The 21,158-nt window shown below is 45.5% G+C and overlaps 1 protein-coding gene across 2 annotated transcripts in view; it reads right to left on the bottom strand.

Moving 5' to 3' along the window:
• Positions 1–21,158, bottom strand: part of VAPA (VAMP associated protein A) — a 48,128-nt gene that overhangs the window by 15,162 nt on the left and 11,808 nt on the right. For both annotated transcript variants that reach the window (XM_075920981.2, XM_075920982.2), the window contains exon 2: positions 3,295–3,447. In XM_075920981.2, the coding sequence (XP_075777096.1) occupies positions 3,295–3,447 (153 nt within the window). The remainder of the gene's footprint in view (positions 1–3,294; positions 3,448–21,158) is intronic.

The raw sequence follows: 21,158 nt of genomic DNA, 5'->3' as shown, positions 1-21,158 counted from the left end.
AAACAACATACACATTTGGATTTCTTTGACTTCAACACCACATGACATTCTCATTTAAAAACTAGCACAATTCAAAAATCAATATGGCATATATTAAATGAATTAAAAGTAATGATTAACTCCCTATTCAAAAGTTGGGACACATTAACCAGTGGGGCTTTTCTAGCGGAATCCTGAAGCAATCACTCTCAGCCCACCAGTATGATTCCGTTATCTGTGCAGCCTGTAGCTTGAGCCCAAACTTTCAAACTCCTACCACAGGTTGCATTCGGGTTGTTGTTTTTTTTAAACAAAGTAGATGAACCTAGAGAATCTTTGATTCAAGAAGTCTCTCAATGAAACACTCTAGCTCAATCATAAACTGTTAGTCTAGATGTAGAAATCACTGAAGAAGCTTTATGGGCTCTGATCTCTCTCTTGCATAAGTGGCTCAGCTTGTTCTCCTCCTGGGCAACTGCTGAAAATTTGTATTTGACTATAAATAAAAAAATGTGCTCCATGGACTGCTCTTGGGATGTCAACGTGTAGTTGACTACATGATTAACCAATAAGCCAGAGCTTATTGGTTAATCCTATCAATTGCATGCACGCTCCCCCTTCCCTCCCTTCTCCCCCTCCTCTCTCCCCACTACCTCTGTATCAAAGAGGCAGCAGCACAGAGGGAGAGGGGGCAGGCAGGAGCTAGTACACACAGAAAGCCAGCTTTCAAGCTGGCTGCCCACGTGTATCAACTCCTGTGGAGCTGCTCCCTTCCCCTCATGCGGCTGCCTCTCTATAAGAGACAGCAGCAGGGGTGGGGAAGAAGGGAGGCTGCTCTGCAGGATGCCGGCGTAGCCTCTCTCTGCATGGAGCTCAGGCCCCCCATGGAAGGGGCTACTGCCACCCAACACTGCTGCCTCTAGGAGTGGAGCCAGGAGCATGCTGGCTGCTGACCCCACCCCTGGGGACTATCGAATAATTGTGTAACTGCTAAAATGTTATGTGGTTACACTATTATTAAATTAATCAATATCTAACATCCCTAGACTGCAACCAGAAACTTTTAAACACAATTGTTTGAATCAGCCTCCGCCACCTCCTTCAGCCACTCCTGAAGCAGTCGCAAGATAATCACCAATGTTAATCAGGAGTGTTTTAAGCATCTCTTTTCCTCACATCCCTGTTGCTGTTTCTCAGCAGCTCCTCCAGTCGCTCCTGCCACAGTGCAAGGAGGAAAAAATAGCAGCTCAGGCTGTTCCAGTGACAGCTTTCCTGCTTACTGTGGAAGTCTCAGACAGGAGAGCAAGATAGGAACCTGAACAGCTCTACCCAAGTCTACAGCACCCCCTACCAAAGGATTACTTCCCTACAACATGCAAATATCCAAGGCAGTCTAGGAGACATATAAGTTGAACCCATATGGTGCTCCATGGAAGTGGTCAGAAGGCATCAAACTGGCTCTAACCCTTCCCTCACTGGAGATGGGGCAACTCCTTTCCCATCTGGTGGCCTCACAAAAAACAGTGGGATGAGCTGTAAGAGCCTTTTGCTCACTTGTGGGTGATTCAAGCCCTTTTCCCAGGTCCTGGGGAGACTGCATGCTCACAGTATTCTCTGTACTGTATGCTACTGCTTTGGCAGAAATATGGACCTAGTCTTAGATTAAGATACATATGTCCAATTATTTTTGCTGACAACACATGCAGCAGAAAGGCAATGGTAATTTTTTTTTTTAAAGTACCCAAATCAAGCCAAACAAATTTTCATGGGAGAAAGAAAGAGCCAACTGGCCATACAGCTTTCCCTCTGCTCAATTTCAAAGGCCTGCTGCAAGCTATGGACATGTAAAAGCTTCTTTAAAAAGACCAAGAGCCTTTTATAATGGAAAGCATTTGGCAAGCTAAATAATCTAAAAAACAATTACAGAACAGTGGATTTGTAACACTGTGATTGGGCTAATTATATGATCTACTTAATCATTTGAAATATGGTATGTACTACAGTCTAATCAAAAAGTTTTCATCTAATGTTTAAAGCAACAATTAACCATATCAGATATTAAATACAGTGAAATTACTTCACAGCCATAAATTGATGTTTACTACACTGGGGGTGAATTATAGATAAGGGTATCATCAATTCTTCTCTGATCCTTTCTAGCTTCCCCTTTTGGTTCCATATACATCATGGGTAACTGTTGCAAGGAACTGTAATTCAGTCTCCCTCACTATCCCACCTTCCCATTTCCTTTCTTACTGCATAATCTTATCTTTGCTAAGGATGTTAAAATGCGGTTAATTGACTAGTCGATGGAATTTCCATTGACTAGTGGATAGACACTTCTGCATTCCTCCTTTGAAATGTACAAAAGCCTCACTGGAGCTCTTGTACATTTCAAAGGAGGAATGGGGAACTCCTGCAGAACTCCGCTTACAGCCAGGGGCCAGCGGGAAATCCCGCTGACTCTGGGATGTACATGGGTGCCTTCTTTGAAATTCATGAGAGTCCCCAGCGGGGTCTCTTGTGCATTTCAAAGCCATGGAACCCAGGATCAGCAGGGGACTCAGAGTTCCCCGCTAATCCCGGGCTGCATGTTACGGTGCATGCTGCTAGGAGCCCAGCGTTAGCTGGGGACTCCCCAGCTGACCCTGGGCTCCCCGCAGCTACTCCTTTGAATCACACAGATGCGTGGTTTAAAGGGACAAATGCTGAACAGTTGATTTGCGGATCAGCTGTTCTGCGACTCTCCCTTTGAACCATGCATCTTCGCAATTCAAAGGAGCAGCTGCAGGGAGCCCAGGATCAGCTGAAGACTCCCCAGCTGACTCCGGGCTCCCCAGGAAATGCTGCGGGGAGCCCGGGATCAACGGATCAACTGGGGAGTGCCTATCGACCAGTCAAAAAACTATCCGATAAGCAATGCTTATCAGATAGTCAACTAGTCTTTAACATCCTTAATCTTGCCCCACATTTTTTCTTTTAAGTCACACACATCTATATAGAAAGTGTCATTTGAATGTGTTAACTTGTCCTAATTAAATCAGAAACATAGTAGTTTGTAACGGGCAGCTAAATATTTCTGTATCCAGGATCTTCATTTTCATATTAATTTTTGGTGTACAAGTTATTGTGAAGGCAACTGCAAGCTTAACCAAACTAAAAGACACTATACAAACAATTTCATTATTAACAACCCTTTACAAAAATTGTAGTTAATGATGCTATGGAATAGTTTCTGTAAGGGACAACTAGCTGTTTCATGTAGTAACTTAACAAGAGAATCAGAACCGTAAAGCTGAATAATCATGTTTTTACCTGAAACAGTTACAGATGATCCTGGATCAATAATCCCACTGTTGGGCCGCACACAGTATCGACGAGGCGCTGTGGTTTTCACTTTGAAACATACTTTTCTATCTGATGGGTTTCGTAGCTTAAGATTTGTAGTGACGACATCTGTGAAGGGACCTGTTAAAAAAATAAAAGTAAGTTTATTCGAAAAAATACTTGCTTATGCAGCCCTGAATACTTTTAAATACAATTTCTAACAAAAACTACCTCCTGAGAAGATTAACGATTACAAAGCATGGAACAAAGTACACGTTTTTTGTTAAAATGTCCAGACCACCTGTACTCTGCTACATGAAGACAAAAATGAAGATATATACGTTTATTTTTATATACAGGGCTCGACAAATAATGCAATCTACTCCCCCATGGCGAGTAGATTGCAATCCGTAAGAGCCGGGTTTGGGCGATCTGCACATGCACAGATCGCCGGACAGCGTGACTGGCGAGCGGGGCTCGCCGCGGTTCATACAGATATACACACACCCACTCACACACCAGTCCACATCTCTACAGTAAAAATTAGTCACGGTTTAACTCTTTGGATTCAAATTATTCAAAAATAGTACAGCTATTACAGAAAAGAAAACATTTTCAGCAAAGTTATTATGCTTATTTTCCCACAAATTTCTTGAAATTTCATACAATAGCCAAAAGTATTACAGTAACTATGACAGTATTCTTCCTTAGAAACAGAAACAATGTATATTTATGTTAAAAAAAAACTCTTTATAGCTTTGTTATACTTGAGTAGTCAACTAGTCAACTGTTTTAGTCATAATAAAGAAAATTCTGTGATACTGAGATGCTTTACTACAGAGGTGGCCAACCCCCGGCTCTTCAAAGAAAAAATGGCATCTCCCTCACCCACAGCTCTGAAAGGAGCAGCGTGTTTCTGTGGGTTTTTTTTCCCCCTCAACAACTTTTTTCCCCTCAGCTCTTTGCGCTGGATCCACCACTATTTTGGCTCTTCGCCTGTAACGGGTTGACCAACCCTGCTTTACTAGTTCACTGGTTGACAGAGTTGCCAAAGACAAAATGGACAGACACACTAATCTTTTAACTCTTGTAGTCTTTCTAGTTGTGGGCAGAAAAAAAACCTGGTGAAGGCAACAGAAACGTATACAATGCTGTTACCCATGCTGTATCTATCCTGTGGACAGGAGAATTTAGTTTCCATGGTTATCCATACAGCTCTATAGATGAATACTATGTTCACCAAAAATAAGGCACAATTCTAGATGAGGGAAGTGACTACACTAATTTACCAAGCAAAGAGTGACAATTTTATTGTCAGCAATATAACCTCCTTCTCTTCAGAGACCACCCTCAGGTGGCACCTAGTAGCAAAGGCATGAAGAGGCAGAAGGGGGTGGGTGGGAAGGCTGGCTGTATCTATTATATGATTAGCCAGATAATCGCATTTTAACACCCTTAGTGGAGGGAGAGGCGAGAGCCAGTGCATGCAGGGAGCCAGCTTTACAGGGGCAGCAGCATGGGGCTGCAGGTGGGAACCGCCTGTCCCCTCCCATCCTTGTGTAACCACTGACATTTTTCAGTGGTTACACGATTACATAATTAAATGCATTACAAAATACCTCATGTAATATCACAATTTAAAAAATTATCCAGTTAAACAGAATGTTAAACATACTGTTTAACCGGGATTTTGCCCACAGTAAGCCCGATCAGGCTGGAGCAGTTCCACACCCATGGCATGGCAGGGGGCTGCTCCAGGCCACCAGTTAACCAATTACCAGTAAACCTCATCCAATAAGGATGACGTTTACCAGGTAACTAATTACCCATTTCCATCTATACCTGATGGGTGGGTTATTCCATAATAGGAATCCCCCTCTAGCTGAAGCAACTAGCATTACCCACTACCGGACAGGAAACTAGGCTAGATGACCCACTAGTCTGTCAAATAAGGCACTTGCTTCATTTCTATGATTCTGTGAACCCTCAATCTGAATCCTTGGTTCTGAAAAAATTCTTACCACCACCAAAACAGGAAAGATTGGAAAGGAGTTGACAACTGGCTGAAGACAAGGGCTGGGACAGGAAAGAATGGATGCAGGCTTCCAATTTAATGAGGTCTACATTTCATTGTGTTGTCTGCAGAGCTTTTCAAGCTAATTTCCAGCAGGCTTATTAGAGAAGCGCAGAACTGTTGAACTGACATTAAATTTGGTAAGAGGATAGTCATGATGAGAGATGTTGTCTGTCTTTGTCCATAGCCACACATGGGATTCTCCTTCTTGCCAGCCTCACATGTGAAGGCTAGCTGCACATCATCCCTTGCTCATTCCAAATCAGTTCAGAAGGGCTCACATGCAGTATGGCAAAGCAAAACCAAATATACATGTAGTCAGGTAAATTATAATGGACTGGTTTCTGACATCAGCTGCAGATCATTCTCCATACAACACTGATATCACAGAAAAATGCGAGCAGGACAAGTGGGCCCACAACAGGCATCTCGATAACAAATGTACTCTTTCATATACAAGAGATCTTTGTATAGTGGTTAGGGATGTTAAGTGGCAGTTAATTAGCTAATCAAGTAGTCGATGGAATTTCCATCAACCAATCGATCAGTCAATGGGGGGACGAGGGGAGTGTGTTTGCTACCCCTGATGAGGCTCTGCAATTTAAATATAGTAGGAGCTGGGCACAAGCCACAGCAGGGTTAGCTTCCAGGGGTGGTATGAGCCGGGAAACTCCAGGTCACCCCTGATGCATCTGGCCTCTCCTGCTTCCCCCCAGCTTTTAAGCCAACTTCCCCGAGTACCAACTCCTGCTTTGCTTTGCTTTGCTTCCCTTCCGCCCGCCTCTGATACAGAGGCAGCAAGGGGGGGAAGCAAGTAGTCAAATAGTGACTCAACTACCCAATAAGTCTAGTGTTATCAGGTAGTCAATTCCTGCCTTAGCCCCACTGCACTGCTGACTAGGAGCTGCCTGAGATAAGCACCGTCCAAGCCAGAATCCCACCCTAATCCCCGTTCTAGCTCTGAACTTCCTCCTGCACTCCAAATCCCTTGCCCTAGCCCAGAGCCTGCACCCTTATCTGGAGCCCTCAGCCACTCCCACACCCCAACTCTCTGATCCATCCCAGAGTCCCCTCCTGTACCCTAAATCCTTCATTTCTGGTCCCATCCTGGAGCCTAGGGCAAGGCCCAATCCTCCTCCCCTCTCTGCCCACAGGGCTGGAGCTCTGCAGGACTGGAGCACAGCACAAGCACTGACCCATCCCGCTTTGAGAGGAAGTCCCGAGTCTCCACCCTACTGGCCTGTCACACCCATGACAGATTTTTTTTATGTGGGTTAGAGGCGCTGACAGAAAAAAAGTTCCCCATCCCTACTTTAGAAAAATAATACAAATTACAAATGTAAAAATTCAAATTGATTATTTTAATCAAGGTTTCCCTCTGGGTAATTAAAACCACTTTGATTTAAGACAATCCAACCTGCAAACACTCAAATATTTATTCTAGTTTGGCAGGCAAAATAAGCTCCACAGGCACAAGGTATATTTGTCAGCATAAACTGCAGCTATACTATTGAAATATCACCACTAAAAACATTCCACCACTAAAATACAAAGCTACACTAGCAAATGTTTGTAGTGCAGTTCCATTATATTCTGGTAAAAAGAGAAATGGGACATAAGGAAAAGTCTGTAGGCCATTAAAACTGGTCTCTCGAATGTTTGCAACTCTTTGGAGGCAGAAACCAGTCACGGCAGACTGCAAGTAGCCACAATCCTCAAAACCCAACCAGCTAGCAAGTCTGAGATTTCCAAAGTTGCTTTGTAGAGCTAAGTTCATTAAAGCTTAATTCAGAAATTATTTTAAGAATAAATCATATAAGGACTTCCTATTTCAGTGCAACTTCAAATTCCACCCAAACTACTGAAAAATATATACATTTGTGCCCACAAATAAAAAATACAAATCAGTACAATAGTTTCATTCTACCTCAAATTAATAATCTTTGTACTGGATGAGTTAGATCTGTGAACTTTTTTCCCCACTAGAAAGAAGGAAATTTTCAGGTAAGAGATTTTCCTATTGTTCACAGAGAAAGTTTGCCAACCCATTACAATGGGAGGTCCAATAGCAGTGTGTCACTAAGAGGACAAAGGATGGATTAGAAGATGTCTCACTTATTAAAAAAAACACACATAATTATAACCCTGAGAATTATGCACCTATGTAATTTTCTCTATAATACTGCAATATTGCACAAAATGGTCATTAACCAAAAATGACAATAAAATACCAGATCACATTGACAGATAGCATTAATTTTACCCCAAAAAATTGCCACTAGTCTCATTTTGCAAATAAAGCAGCAAAAGACAAACAAGATACTTTCCTGAAGAGGCATTTGAAGACAGAGGAAAACAAAGTCTTTTGCAAAATGTGTAACATTCTCAACCATGAAAAGGAAAAGCAATTGCAAACCAGCTGAACATAGCTGAGAAGCATCTGAAGAAAAAGGCTGAGTTGCAAGGACAAGGTCATAAAATGCAGCACACAATTTTTATGTGTTTCAACACAACTAAAGTGGTTGCACGTCATGTGCCTGGGCACTACCTAAAACAAACCATCATTTGATATGACAGTTTCTTAACATTTAAGTGAAGAATGATGGGGTAATTCCAGGAGGTTACTGAGTATAAGATATGCCTTTTAGATGTCCAACATTGAGAGGAATAAACTCAAGGACAAAGTGAAAGATAACTCATTACGGTCAATGAAATTACTATGATGGACGCTACACACTTAAAATATTAAGTATACCATTGGTGAAAGACAGAAATAGAAAATGTTTCCATCTTACTGATGCACTTCTTCCAGAAAATAAAAAATAAAATAAAAAAATCACACTATCATGCCTCAAGCCATAATTCAAATGTCAAATTAGGAAACTGCTTACAACAACATGACTATCTTGGCTGACACTGAATTACATGTACATGAAGAAAACTTTTCATTCTGTACTGTCTGGACTGCTTCTCAATACCATGCACATTGCATGCCACGCCCACATAACCAAATTTGTGGGAGAGTTTTTGGGGATGTCAGAATAACAGTAAGATCACACTTAATGCAGGGACAGGCCACAGTATAGAGCAGCATCATGCATGACTCTTGTATCACTGTCTGACCATTTGTTATTTTTCAAAGCCTCTCTGATTTGCAATACTCCTCACTGTACTCTCCTTATTGCCCTGATGTCTGACTGCTCATAATTACCAACTAGATGCTATGCCTCAGCCCCCTCCCTCACCAAATAATTTTCTATCAGAAATATTATGGAGCACACAGCAGGCTGCCAAAACAATGAGAATGTTTCTTTCTCTGAGGTCTAACCTAGTCAGTAAATTGCAAAACGGTCCCTTTAAATGTCCAAAAGCACATTCTTCCACCATTCTGACCTTGCTCAGCCTGTAGTTTAACTTCTCCTTATTGCAGTCCAACCTCCCTGTGTACGGCTTCGAGAACCATGAAGCGAGGGATAGATTGGGTGTCCAAGAATCATTATTGCCATTTCAATGCCTCCAATAGTAATTTTCCCATCTGGAAAGACAGTTCCAGCTTCCAGCTTTCTGAAGAGGCATGAGTTCCTACAGATGCATGCATCATACACCTTTCCTGACCATCCCACTTTGATGTCAGTGAAACAGCTCTTGTGATCAACCTGCACCTGCTGCACCATCAAGAAGTATCCCTTGAAATGTATGTATTCTTTGGCAAGATGGTCAGGTGCTATGATAGGGATATATGCATTCCATCTTTTGCCCCACCACATGGGAACTACATCGCGGCAAAGCCCTCCACTATGTCATCCATGTTTCCCAGAGTCACTACCCTTCACAGCAGAAAGATATTGACTGCCTTGGCTACTTGGATCATAAGAGCCCCCATTGTAGATTTCCTCACTCTGAACTGATTTCCAACTGACTGCTAGCTAGCTGTTCAGTGATATACGCTTCCACAGGGCTACTGCTACTTGCTTCTCCACTGTCAGAGTGGGTCTCATTCTGGTATTCTTGTGCTTCAGGGTAGGAGGAAGCAGTTAGCAAACTTCCATGAAAGTGGCCTTAGGCAGGCAAAGGTTCAGCAGCCACTGCTGATCATGCCATATAGCTGCACCAATGTATGGTCCCACCAGTCTGTGCTCATCTCACAGCACCAGAACCAGCGTTCCACTGTGTCAAGAGGATCAAATATATTTGCCAGTCCACTCAAGTGCTTCACAGAAGAGTATGTTACTTGCTCCTGTGATGCTTCCTTGTTCCAGCGGACTCTGGATATGCTCCAGCATAAAGCACACCACAGTTAATATGACTGCCATAATACTTTGCGGCTGAACAGGTTTCATGATGGATTCCATACTTAACCCGCTATGGCATCTGCACAGATAACCAAGGGGAAAAAGGTCATGAAAAGACTGTTTGCCCTTGCTTTCAAGCAGAGGAGAGGGGAGAAATACTGGGACACTGATGGCATATACCCAGAACTACCCACTGCACACAGTTTTGGTTCCAGCATGCATAATCCAAAATGCAAAAGGGTGACAGGAACTGCAGAATAGCTACCCATGGTGCATCACCTTTGAAGCTGATGGTAGCCTCCCTACAGGCGATGTGCTACTCTGAAGTATGTCTAATACTCACACACACTGGGGACATGCACCTTTGACTTTACAAAATCGGGTGCTAAAAAACCCTGACCTTAATAAATCTGACCTTATCTCATAGTGTAGACAAAGCCTGATATTCCATCTTGCTCCCCATTCTCACAGACTGCCTATCACCATGCAGGTTGCTGTGGATCTGCAAAAGATTTTCCCCTTATGAATGGTAAGGGTTCTATTTATAACCTTCAGAGACCCTGTCCAAGTCTAAACTGACAAGTTACAGTGCAGTAAATTAGATCCCAGCACTGTAACTCTTGAATTCTCCACACTGGCAAGGCACTTCATGCGCACTAACTCCACAGTTGCTGCACGATAAGTAAACCATCACAACAAAAAGCACAGAGCTTGCTGTGCTCTGGATACAGCCCTAGGGTGCAAGTATGGACACTTGAATTGTTTCCTGTGTTCTACCTGGACTCTAATTCCCTCAAGTTCCCTCTGTTCCTTGTTTTGAACTCTTCTGTCTGCCCCACAGTCATGCAGAAATCCCCTTTCAGAGCTCCATTTTGGACAGCATGCATGCTATTCTGATTTGCTCCCAACACAGAGCAAACCATTCAGGTGGAATGCTCCTGCGGTTGAATGCAGAGGCAGGCACCTATGTGTGAGAGAGAGATTGCTGTGCTAAGAGCCATGGAAAGAGACAAGGAGAGAGGGGCTGAGATGCCAGGATTTCCTCCTCTCACTGCCTCAAGACTGGTTGTTTCCTGCCACAGTCTGAACTTACAAGACAGCATGCTGACATCCCCAAAACTCACTGTCTCCCCCCATATACATACTCCCTGTCTCACATTCCCCCCTTTGCCCAGACTTTTATTAAAAAGCAGCTGTCAATGTAGTAGGATAACCATAGAGCAATGGGATTGGGAAACCTGCATCATGTGATGCTGACTACCCCATGAAGCATTGCAAACTCTTTCCAAAGCACTCTGCTGCAAGTGGAATAGCTACCACAATGCACTGCTCTCAGTGGCAGTACAAGAGCAGCTCAGGTGGACATGTTCCATTGTGACAAGAAGCACAATGTGGACTCGCAACAGCAGGTTCCCTGAAGCGCTCTGTGACAGACTGTAATTGCCAGAGCTTCACATCTGCCAGTGTAGACATAGCTTTTGTCTACATCTAACAGAAACAGAACACTGAGAAGCAACATCAGTGCAGTTTACCATTCATAACTGCAGACTAACAGGCCGTACTGTGGGAGGAAAAAAATCTAAAACAAACTTTTGGCCTGCCTCTTAGCTAGGAAAAAAGACCTAGCAGTTTCAAACTAGACAAAGCAATAGCTTCCTATTCAAAGAATCCTTGTTTATATTCTCATACAGGTTCAAAATCTGCCACTGAATTGATTGTATCAGTGGCATAATGAATATTAAAGTGTATTAATCACTTAACACACCAAAAACCATACATATTCAAACAATGCTGTATAGATTTGAACCATCATGGTATGAGGGAGAACTCCTTTAGTGATATGAAATATTTACATTACTATAACAAAGCATATTTATATCTCAACACAACTTTACGGATGTGCTTCAGTGCTCACAATCAACAACTGCATTTCATCGTGTAAATGCAATATTGTGTGTTAAAATTTAAATGAAATTTTGTAATTTGGAGGGTGGTAAGACAAACCAATGCACATACCTGATAAGTAGTCTTGGCAAAAACATTATCATCTTAAGTCAGCTTTAGAATTTAAAAGCTCTAGACAGTGAGCCTGATATATATTCAATTGCTAGACCTTCTTGGTTCTTTTTTATTTAAAGATGTTCCTCACACATTCATTTAGCAGAGTAGCAAGCATTCTTTAAGGTTCATTTCCAATTATTTATATTAAAAGGTCCACATCTCTTTGTTAATTCCAAACTCACATCCCACTTTGATTTAATAGCAATGTTATTCCTACTGAATAATCTGACTTCATGTCAACTGAAACTTCTAAATTTTGGACAATTCAAAATATTTCAAAATATTATTTCAAAATAATGTAGTCCGCATCTACATAGCAGGCAACTGTTTTGATGTGATGTCAAAATACTGTCAAGCTGGAGGACTCCTGCAACCCTCATTGTACAAGGAGTAAGGGAAGTCGGAGGAAGAGTGTGCTATTTCAAAATAAGTGCTGTGTAGACACTTCCAATTTTGAAATAAGCTATTTCAAAATAAGCTACACAATTGACATTGCTTATTTCGAGTTAAGCTCTGCTGTGAAGATGCACTCTAGGAGAGAGAATAAAAATGACCCTTTCAAAATTTTATACTGATATAATATTTTCCCATTACAAGAGCTTTCTTGTTGTTGTGACAACAGAAGAGTAGGCTAGAAATATTTTAGGGATGGCAGAATATGAATGTTTAATAAAAACAGGTGATGTTCAAGGCCATGAGTCAGCCACAGGAGGCCCCCGACATATGACCACCTGAGTTCCGACCCCCCACACTAACAAAAATGGCTGAAAGTGCGAAAGGGGCTCCTTTGACTTACACCCCATGACTTACATCCTCAGCCCGCATTTCTGATGGCGCATGGTGCTGATCGTAAATGAGGGCTTGAGTTACGACGCCCCCAACTTGCGACGCTTCCCCAGGAACAGATCGCCTCCTGTACTAGGTGTAAGTGATCAACCATTTTCTTTCAACGATACAATTGCTATGGCAGGATCCTTTATTACAGCAACTGAAACATGTTGCCTAATCTAAGTAAAGCAAATAACCGATGAATTAAGGCAGAGATACACATGGGCATTCTTCTAGAAATTACACAAAGAATGCCAGACTAGAACAGTAAAACTTAGAAAAAGAAAATATCCCAAAGGTTTTCACCCGATACACAAGTAAAGCAAAGATTTCAAGTTTATTCAACATGTCCAATAAGCAATACCATTGGGCATATATGCCTTCTCAAAAATGGAACTTCCCGGCTAGTTCACATAGATCTTTCTAGCCTCTGCTGCAACAGGAAAGCTATTCTGAAATTAAAATATATTTTCTTGATTCTTTATATATAATCATCACAAAGGACTATGAAGTGTGTTTTAATCAAGAAAGTTCATGATACTATATATTTTTGTTAGTCTTTAAGGTGCCACAGGACTATTCATTGTTTTTAAAGTTACAAAATTACCACTCTTATTTTAGCATGAACATCAAACACCAGGAATAAGAGTCCTTTTCTAAATTTATCTCCCATATTTTACTATAGCCTCTTGTAGTAATGAATTCAACTCCATGGGCTATGCCCATCAAACAGTATTTCTGATTTGTTCTAAGTTTACATAATTGATTTCATTGCAAGTCTCCTCTCATATTGAAGATAACATAGCAATACAATCTAGAATTTTAAATATCGCAGAAAACTTTTTCTAATCTTTCAAAAGCTAAAACCTAGTGATTTTTTAATGATCTCTAGCCATATTTAAATATCACCATACTTCAGGCCACCTTATTGAGACCTTTTCGAGCTCTTAAGTGTCAAACTAGACATTGCTCCAAGACAAACAATACTCAGTTATATATTTTCTCAATCATTTTAGACAATTTAATTGAAGGGGCTAAATTAAATGGACAGGAGTTGGCTATTGTTTCTGTAGATTGGCCAAAGTATTTGACTCAATAGGGCATGGACCTTAAGAGGATTCGGATTAATGAGGGATTTACAGATATTGTTAGGGACCTTTACAGTAATCATATCACTAGGGTTTGAGTGGGCGATAAGTGCACCGAGTCCATTAAAATAAAGAGTGGGTTCAACCAAGGAGACCCCTTATCTCCAATATTTAATACAGCCATTGAGCCTTTGCAGGTTAAGTTGGAGACTGAAGACTTTTGGTGCAGCATTCAAGGGAAAAGTATTATGTTCTTGGCTTTTGTCGATGATGTGGCTATTTTAAGTGGGACGTATCAAGAGATGATTAGGAACCTCGAGAGTTTAGACTGATTCTTCAGGAATACTAGGCTTGAAGGTAAATGTTAGGAAAACAAATGCTAAATGTAAAATCTGTGTGGTTAATTTTAAGTATAATTGGAAATTAGGTAAAGATAAGATAGACTAAATGCAACCACATCAGTGTGAAAAATAACTGATTGCAAATATAGACCTTTTGACGGGGTGGGTGATACCCTGTGAAATTGACTGAAAAGGTGTGTTAATGTGAAACCCTTTTGAAACATGTCCAAAAATTGATGATTTTATGGACGTATATTTTACCCAGGTTGTTTTATAATTTGCTTTTAATTGAGCCTTTTGTGTTTTAAATGCTATCGTGAGGAAAGTTAAGATTTTACATCTCCCTCAGGCTACATCTAGACTACACGCCTTTTTCGAATGAGGCTTTTTCAAAAGATACTTTCAAAAAAGCCTCTTTTAAAAAAGAGCGTCTAGATTGCACTAAGTGGATCAAAAAAGCGATCCGCTTTTACGATCCAGTCTGCCTGGACACTGTCGAAAAAAGGGCACTTGGAAGCACTTCTGCCAGGGAATGGGGGCAGCCTTTACTTCTGGGTCCTGCAGCATCCTCTTTGCAATCACGTGCTTAAAGGGGCCCCCCTGAACAGCTGTTCCTCTGCTCCTGGAGCTGGCTTGCCTATCCTCTAGAGCCGTGGTCCCCAAAACGGTGCCCGTGGGTGCCATGCGCCCGCCAGGTGCTTGGGACTGGCCTGGCACCGGGCACATGGCGGGAGGAGCGCCGGCCCCGGGCGCGCGGCGCTGGACAGGAGGAGCGCCGGCCCCGGGGACGCAGCTATGGGGGGGGCCCGCCCCCGGGGCGCAAGTGTCACCGCCCCATGGCGGGCAAACGGCCACCCCCTCTGGCGCCCAACAACCTCGAAAGGTTGGGGACCACTGCTCTAGAGGGACAGCAAAGTTTCTGCAGTGCTTGCTTTGAGTGCCCTGCTTTCTGGGACACCACAGCAGTGTGGTTTTTTTATTAGGATTTGTGCTTTACAATCCTTTTTTTGCCATGGAACTGGAGCTGCCCCTGGGCAGGCGATGGCCCCACACTGTAATGCTTCAAGTTCTGCTGCAACTCCATGAGACCTTCACAATGTTCATGCCAGGTCTGGATTCTGAACCCAGCCTTGAGTCCCTTATTCGGGCTCCAGAAACACTGTTCTTGCCACCAAACCTCTTCCACGAGAGGCAATTTTGGAGGCTGGAGACAAGTCAGACTGGTGGGACCGGCTTGTTATGGAGCGGTGGGACGACCAGGCTTGGCTCTGAAACTTCAGGATGCATAAGGCCACATTCCAGGAGCTCTGTACCTGGCTCACCTCTGCCCTGCAACGACAGGACACCCACCTGTGTCCTGCCATCCCCCTGGAGAAGAGGGTGGCTATTGCCCTCTGGAAGCTGGCCACCCCCGACAGCTACCATTCGGTGGACACCAGTTTGGCGTAGAGAGCTCTACTGTTGGCGCCGTGTTGATGGAGGTAAGTCCTTCGGGGGGGGGGGGGGGGGAGGACACAGTTGATGCGGGGTAAAGGGAGTGTAACAGAAAAGGGAGGGGGGCAATGGAGTGGGAGTGGGGGAGGGCTCCTGGCCGCACCCTGCCCTACTACTGGGAGGAGCTGCCTGAAGGGTGGGAGAATTCCTGGGGTCAGGCGGGGGGGGAAAAAGGATGGGAGGCACCTCCCAAGGACTCAGGCAACCCCTCTAACTCCCTATTCTATGTGTTTGTATGTGTCTATTTCTGCAGGTGATGAGAGCCTTCAACTCGGAGCTGCTGAACAGGATTGTCTGCCTCGGAGACCTGGACACCATCATGGCCAGCTTTGCTGGGCTGAGATTCCCAAACTGTAGAGGAGCGCTCGATGGAACTCACATCCCAATCCATGCACTGCCCCATCGAGCAGCCTAGTACATCAACAGAAAAGGCTACTTCTCCATGGTGCTACAGGCCCTGGTTGACCATCATGGACAATTCACTGACATTTGTGTGGCGTGGTAGAGCTGGGCATATGATGCCCAGATCTTCAGAAATTCCTACCTTTACCACAGGCTGGAACATTCTTCCCACAGCGAAACTTTGCTGTTGGGGACATGGAGATGCCAATCTGCATTGTGGCTGATGCAGCGTACCCCCCTTATGCCTGGCTCATGAAGCTGTACACTGGGCATCTAAACACGAGCAGGGATCAATTTAACGCTTGCAGATTGAATGCGCCTTTGGCCAGGTGAAGGGAAGGTTTACGTGCCTGCTCACTCGCCTCGACATGGGGGAACGCAATATCCCCGAGGTGGTGCCTGTGTGTTGCATGCTCCACAACCTGGTGACCAGCAAAGGGGAGGCCTTCCTCCCAGAGTGGGGGAGACAGGCTGATGTTGAGGGGAGGCAGTTCGAGCAGCCCCGGACAGCTGCCATCTGCCAAGCCCATCAGGTGGGGGTCCGCATCTGGGAGGCCCTTTGTGAAAGATTCGCAGCAGGAGCCCAATGACTCTCTCCAGGGCCTTCCCAATGGGGCCTGTGGCCAGGGCCCGCGCAAGACCTTTCCTCCCACCACCCATCCCTGCACCAGTCTCCAGACAGTACGTACATACGTACGTACATGTGTACGTACACACACACACACACACACACACACAGGTTTTATGTCAAAAACATGATGTTTATTACCAAACCATCAAACAATGTGCAAAGAATTAACTTTTTGTAACAAAATAAAACTGTGCGCAAAATGTTTAAAAACATAAACTGTCTTGTTAAACTAGCAAAGTCTTTTTAACTGGGAAGGAGGGGGGATGTAAACCTGGAGGAGGGAGGTTTAGGGCTGAGGGTGTCACATGGCCCACAAAAGTCTGCCACCTCGGGTCCGTGGCCCTAAATGTACTTGGGATCAAGTGGGGCCTCGGGTGGGGGGGGGGCGCTGCAGCTGGGTCTGCGATAGCAGGGGGCGAGGGGGGGCAGGGGATGAGGAGGAAGAAGGGGGGGCAGAGGGGGCAGGAGCAGGCTGAGCAGGAGTGGCAATGGGGACAGGACCTGGGACACCCGTGGCCTCACGGATACTCCCACACATTGCTGGTCACTGAGGGAGGAAATCCTACAGCAAGCGGTCGTTACACCAAGCCTCTTCCCATGTCCTTTCAGCCATGGTCTCCTCCATCCGTTCGAGGGACTCAACATGCCTCCGCATGAGATCATTGTAGACCCGGCAGGCATGGGACTGGGTGGGTGGTGGTGCAGTTGTCGCATGGTGCTCTGATCCAGCAGGTCCAGCTGTTGAGAAGAGAGAGAAGTGGTCAGTTTTATGAATGCAAACACTGTCCCTGCTTGTGATCAGTAAGTCATTGGTACAAAGGATGGCAATGTTCTCACTGCAAGCCCATGTCTGGTCTGGCCAGCAGCCTCGGCCTCACAAGGGCCCCAAGGTGGCTAAGGCAATGTCCCCCCCCCCCCCTCTCTCTCTCACACACCATTCAGCCCAGGGAAGTGTCCAGCCACAGTGGGTCACAAGACGTGGGACAGGGGCCTAGAACAGCTTGGGTCTCCCATGGCCCCCACCCACACACCCACCCATCCATCCCCTACCCATGACAGCACTGTCTGCGGGAGCGATTGTTGTGTCGCTTGTGCATACATGTCCAAGTGCTAGGTGTGACACTTGCGGTGGTCTGTGTGTGTCATGTGTGTGCCCTTATGACCAGCCTGCTTCCCGCAGTTCCTGGAGGGGGGATGACAGCCCTCCCTAGGGTCAGACACATGTGGGGCCCTCCCCGAGCTGTGAGCACCTGCCCATATGTGCTCTGGGAACAAACATGCTTGCACATGGACAGAGAGGTGCAAGCTGTCCAGGAAGAGCATGACTTACAGATTGGCCCACATCCCCTGTGCTTCCACCTCCCCTGCTCTGTGTGAGAGACCCTGACCACACTCACCTGATGTTCCCTCACCAGGGTCAGAAGATGCCTGCGAGGCCTCCTGGATCTGGAGGACCAGCTCCAGGGTCAGGGTGACAAGATTCCTGTTGGGGTCGTCCTCCTCCTCCTCCTGCAGCTGCTGCTCCAGGTTGTCCTCAGCCACTTCCTGGCATTGCTGGATGAGTGTGTGCAACCCAGACTGCACAAGAATCAGGGCAGAGAGGTGTTCCCGACCATGCAGGATTCTGTCCAGCTCCTGGAAGTACGCGCAGGTAGAGCTGCGCTCGTGGACCCTGATATAGCCCTGCCTCAGTTCTTTTACCTTGGCCCACACCTGGTCCAAGGTTCTGGGGTGATGGCCTTTTTTGGCCAGCGCCTTGGCCATGCAGGCGTAAATGTCTGCATTGCAGCAGCGGGAATGCAGAGCCTGCAGTGATTACTCCTCTCCCCATAGTTCCAAAAGTGTCAGGACCTCAGGCCCTGACCAGTCTGGCACTCGCCTCTTTGTACCCCTAGAAAGCTCGTGGGATGGCTCCCTGAAAAGTCCTTGGGGGACTCAGGGGTCTTGCGCTTGTGCCATGCTTCCTTGGCAGACAGGCAGGGTGAGCTGTGTGGTCAGTGGCTTCCCCTTGCTGCCTTCCTGCTACAACTGCTGCCCAGGGTGCCTGTGCCTTTAAGACATGGCTACAGACAGGAACAACAGAGGTTTTTTCCTGCAGATGGAGTGTCCACCAGGGCTTTTCCCTGGATGTCTGTTTATTAGAACCTCCTCCCAACCTCCACCCCATGTCCACACGCCTTTTTTGACAGATCTCTGTTAAAAAAGGCATTCTTCCTTGTAAAACTAGGTTACCGCTGTCGACAAAACGGCCGCGTTCTTTTGATTTACTGTCAAAAGAATGCGGCGGTAGTCTAGATGCAGGTGAAGTTTTTTTTAAAAAAAAACAGCATAGTCTGGACACATCCTCAGTGTACAAAACAGGCTAAATGAAGAGATGAAGACATTCATTGACTAAATTTAGTATTCAAATCCCAGATATGCTAATTTGGAAGTGGAGAAGGCATATTGTTTCATAAGATGATTGGCTAGATGTGTGTGTGTGTGCGCGCGCGCGCAGGGAAAACGTTTTATTGTGTGGTAACCCCGAACTTGAAGAACTGGAGGGAGGTGGAATTTGAAAGGTGGTACACTTTAAAATGCCAGGGAATTGAGATTAAGTATTTTAAAAATGACTCAATTAGTAAATCTTTTTTGACTTCTTCCTTTATCATCATCAGAGCTCAACAAATACACTTGCCCGCTCATCCATGGTGAATAGATTGTATCAGCTGGTGAGTGCAGAGGCGGATTGGCCTGGTGGGCCGTTGTGACGGGCTGGCCGAAGCCTGCATTACGGGTGGTGTGGCCCCATTCGATCCGCCAGCCAGTGGAGGAGCAGAGCGCCGCCGGGGAAGTGAAAGTATGGCGATTCTCAGTGCTGAGCTGCCTGCGTCCAGCTCCGGCACGAGGAAGCTGGGCACAAGCCAGAGGGCAGGACGCTGGCAGCCGCCAGGATGCTGGCGTGAGGTGGTGTCCTGACATCGTGGCCGGTGTCTGCGGGATTCAAAAAGGCCCCAACAACCTCACAAAGTGGAAGCAGAAGCCAGGTAGGGCCTGTGCCGGTGCTGTGCTGTGCGGAGAGGAGGAGAAATGGAAAAATATGGGGAAGAGGCTTGTGTGGAGGGGAGGAGAAGGAAGGGGAGGGGAGGAGGTCAGGAAAAGAAGAAGAAAGGGGAAGGCACCGAGGGTGCGTGTAGACTACAGGGTTTTGTCAACAAAAGCAGACTTTTGTCGACAAAACTATACCTGCTTCTACACTACCACCAAGTTCCGTCGACATAACGTCAACAGAACTCGGCAGTTTTGTCGACAGCGATAAGCCTCATTCTACGAGGAATAATGCCTTTTATCGACAGAGTTCTGTCAATAGAAGGCATTATTGTATCTACACTGTCCTTTGCGTCTACACTCTCATGTTGACAAAGTGGCTTGCTTTGTCGACAGAACTGGCTGTAGTCTAGATGCTCTTTGTCGACAGAAGCTTTGTCGACAAAACCTCTGTCGACAAAAGCCTGTAGTCTAGACATACCCCAAGGAACAGGGTGCAGGAGAGACAAATGCCAGGGGGCCAAGTGGAGACAGTGAGGAAAAGGGCAGGAGGGAAGGTGTCAGTGGGGACAGGGTGATGCTGGGAAAAGAGAAGGTAAGGGCATTGGGGGCTGGAGGGAGAGGTGCAGGGAGAAGGCTTGAAAGAAGGGGTGGGCATGAGGAAGGCGGGGATGGAGCAAGGCATGTGTGAGGGCACAGGGGCATGGGGGGAATGTAGGCAAAGGGTGCTGGGGGGTGAGTATCGGGGAAAAAGAGGGCAAAGGGGGCAGGGGCAGTGAGGGAAGGGGGAGGCATCAGGAGGGTGCAGGTGCCAGGGGATTTTGGAGGTGAAGCAGAAGGGCAGAGACCTGCAGGGAAGGCATCAGCACCAAAGGAGAGAGGCAGGGCAGGTGTGCAGAGGGAGGTGTTAGGAGAGGGGATGAGGAGGGGTAGCTCACATGATCAGAGTGGGGCTACTGGAGGAGTGGGCACAAGGGGTAGAGAAGGGCTGGTGGAGGGGGTCAGGTCTCCGGAAGGCTGAGAGCAGTGAGAAGGGCAGGAGTCAGAACAGCAGAGGAGGGTGAGGAATTGGGGGGCAGCAGGCACCAAGGGAACTGATGGAGCAAGGGGAGGAGACATGGAAGCAGAGGGAAAAGGTAGAGGTTCATAAGATATTTATTAGTAACTTGGGTGATATTTATAAATAACTTATTAGTAATTAACTGTTCTTATTTGTATTAGGAATTTATGCCATTAAAAAAAAAACACTGGGGGGGGTCCCTTTTTTGTCTGGCGAGTAGGGTTTTCCATAATTTGTTGAGCCCTGATCATCATTATCATCCATGAGCTCAACGCCCATTGGTGTCCAATGCCTCCTTCACCATCTCCTTCCATCTTTCCCTGTCCAGTGCGGAGTGGCTTGGTGCAGAGCTAGTCTACAGAAACTAATTTACTATATCATCTACCCGTTCTCTGTGGGTTCTGCCTCTCCTATTCGGACCATCCATTATGCCGAATACCAGGGTCTTAACTTTTCGCTTGTCGTTCATTCTGCAGATATGCCCGAATAGCTGTAACTTCCGTTGTATAACCTTCTGCAGTAGGTTCTCTTTCGGTTGTATCCTCCTATGTAAT

Source organism: Pelodiscus sinensis, chromosome 2 (assembly GCF_052426305.1).
Source record: "Pelodiscus sinensis isolate ZL-2025 chromosome 2, ASM5242630v1, whole genome shotgun sequence".
Taxonomy (NCBI): Eukaryota; Metazoa; Chordata; order Testudines; family Trionychidae; genus Pelodiscus; species Pelodiscus sinensis.
Note: the sequence above shows the minus strand (reverse complement) of the source record. Positions and strands in the feature narration are given on the sequence as shown.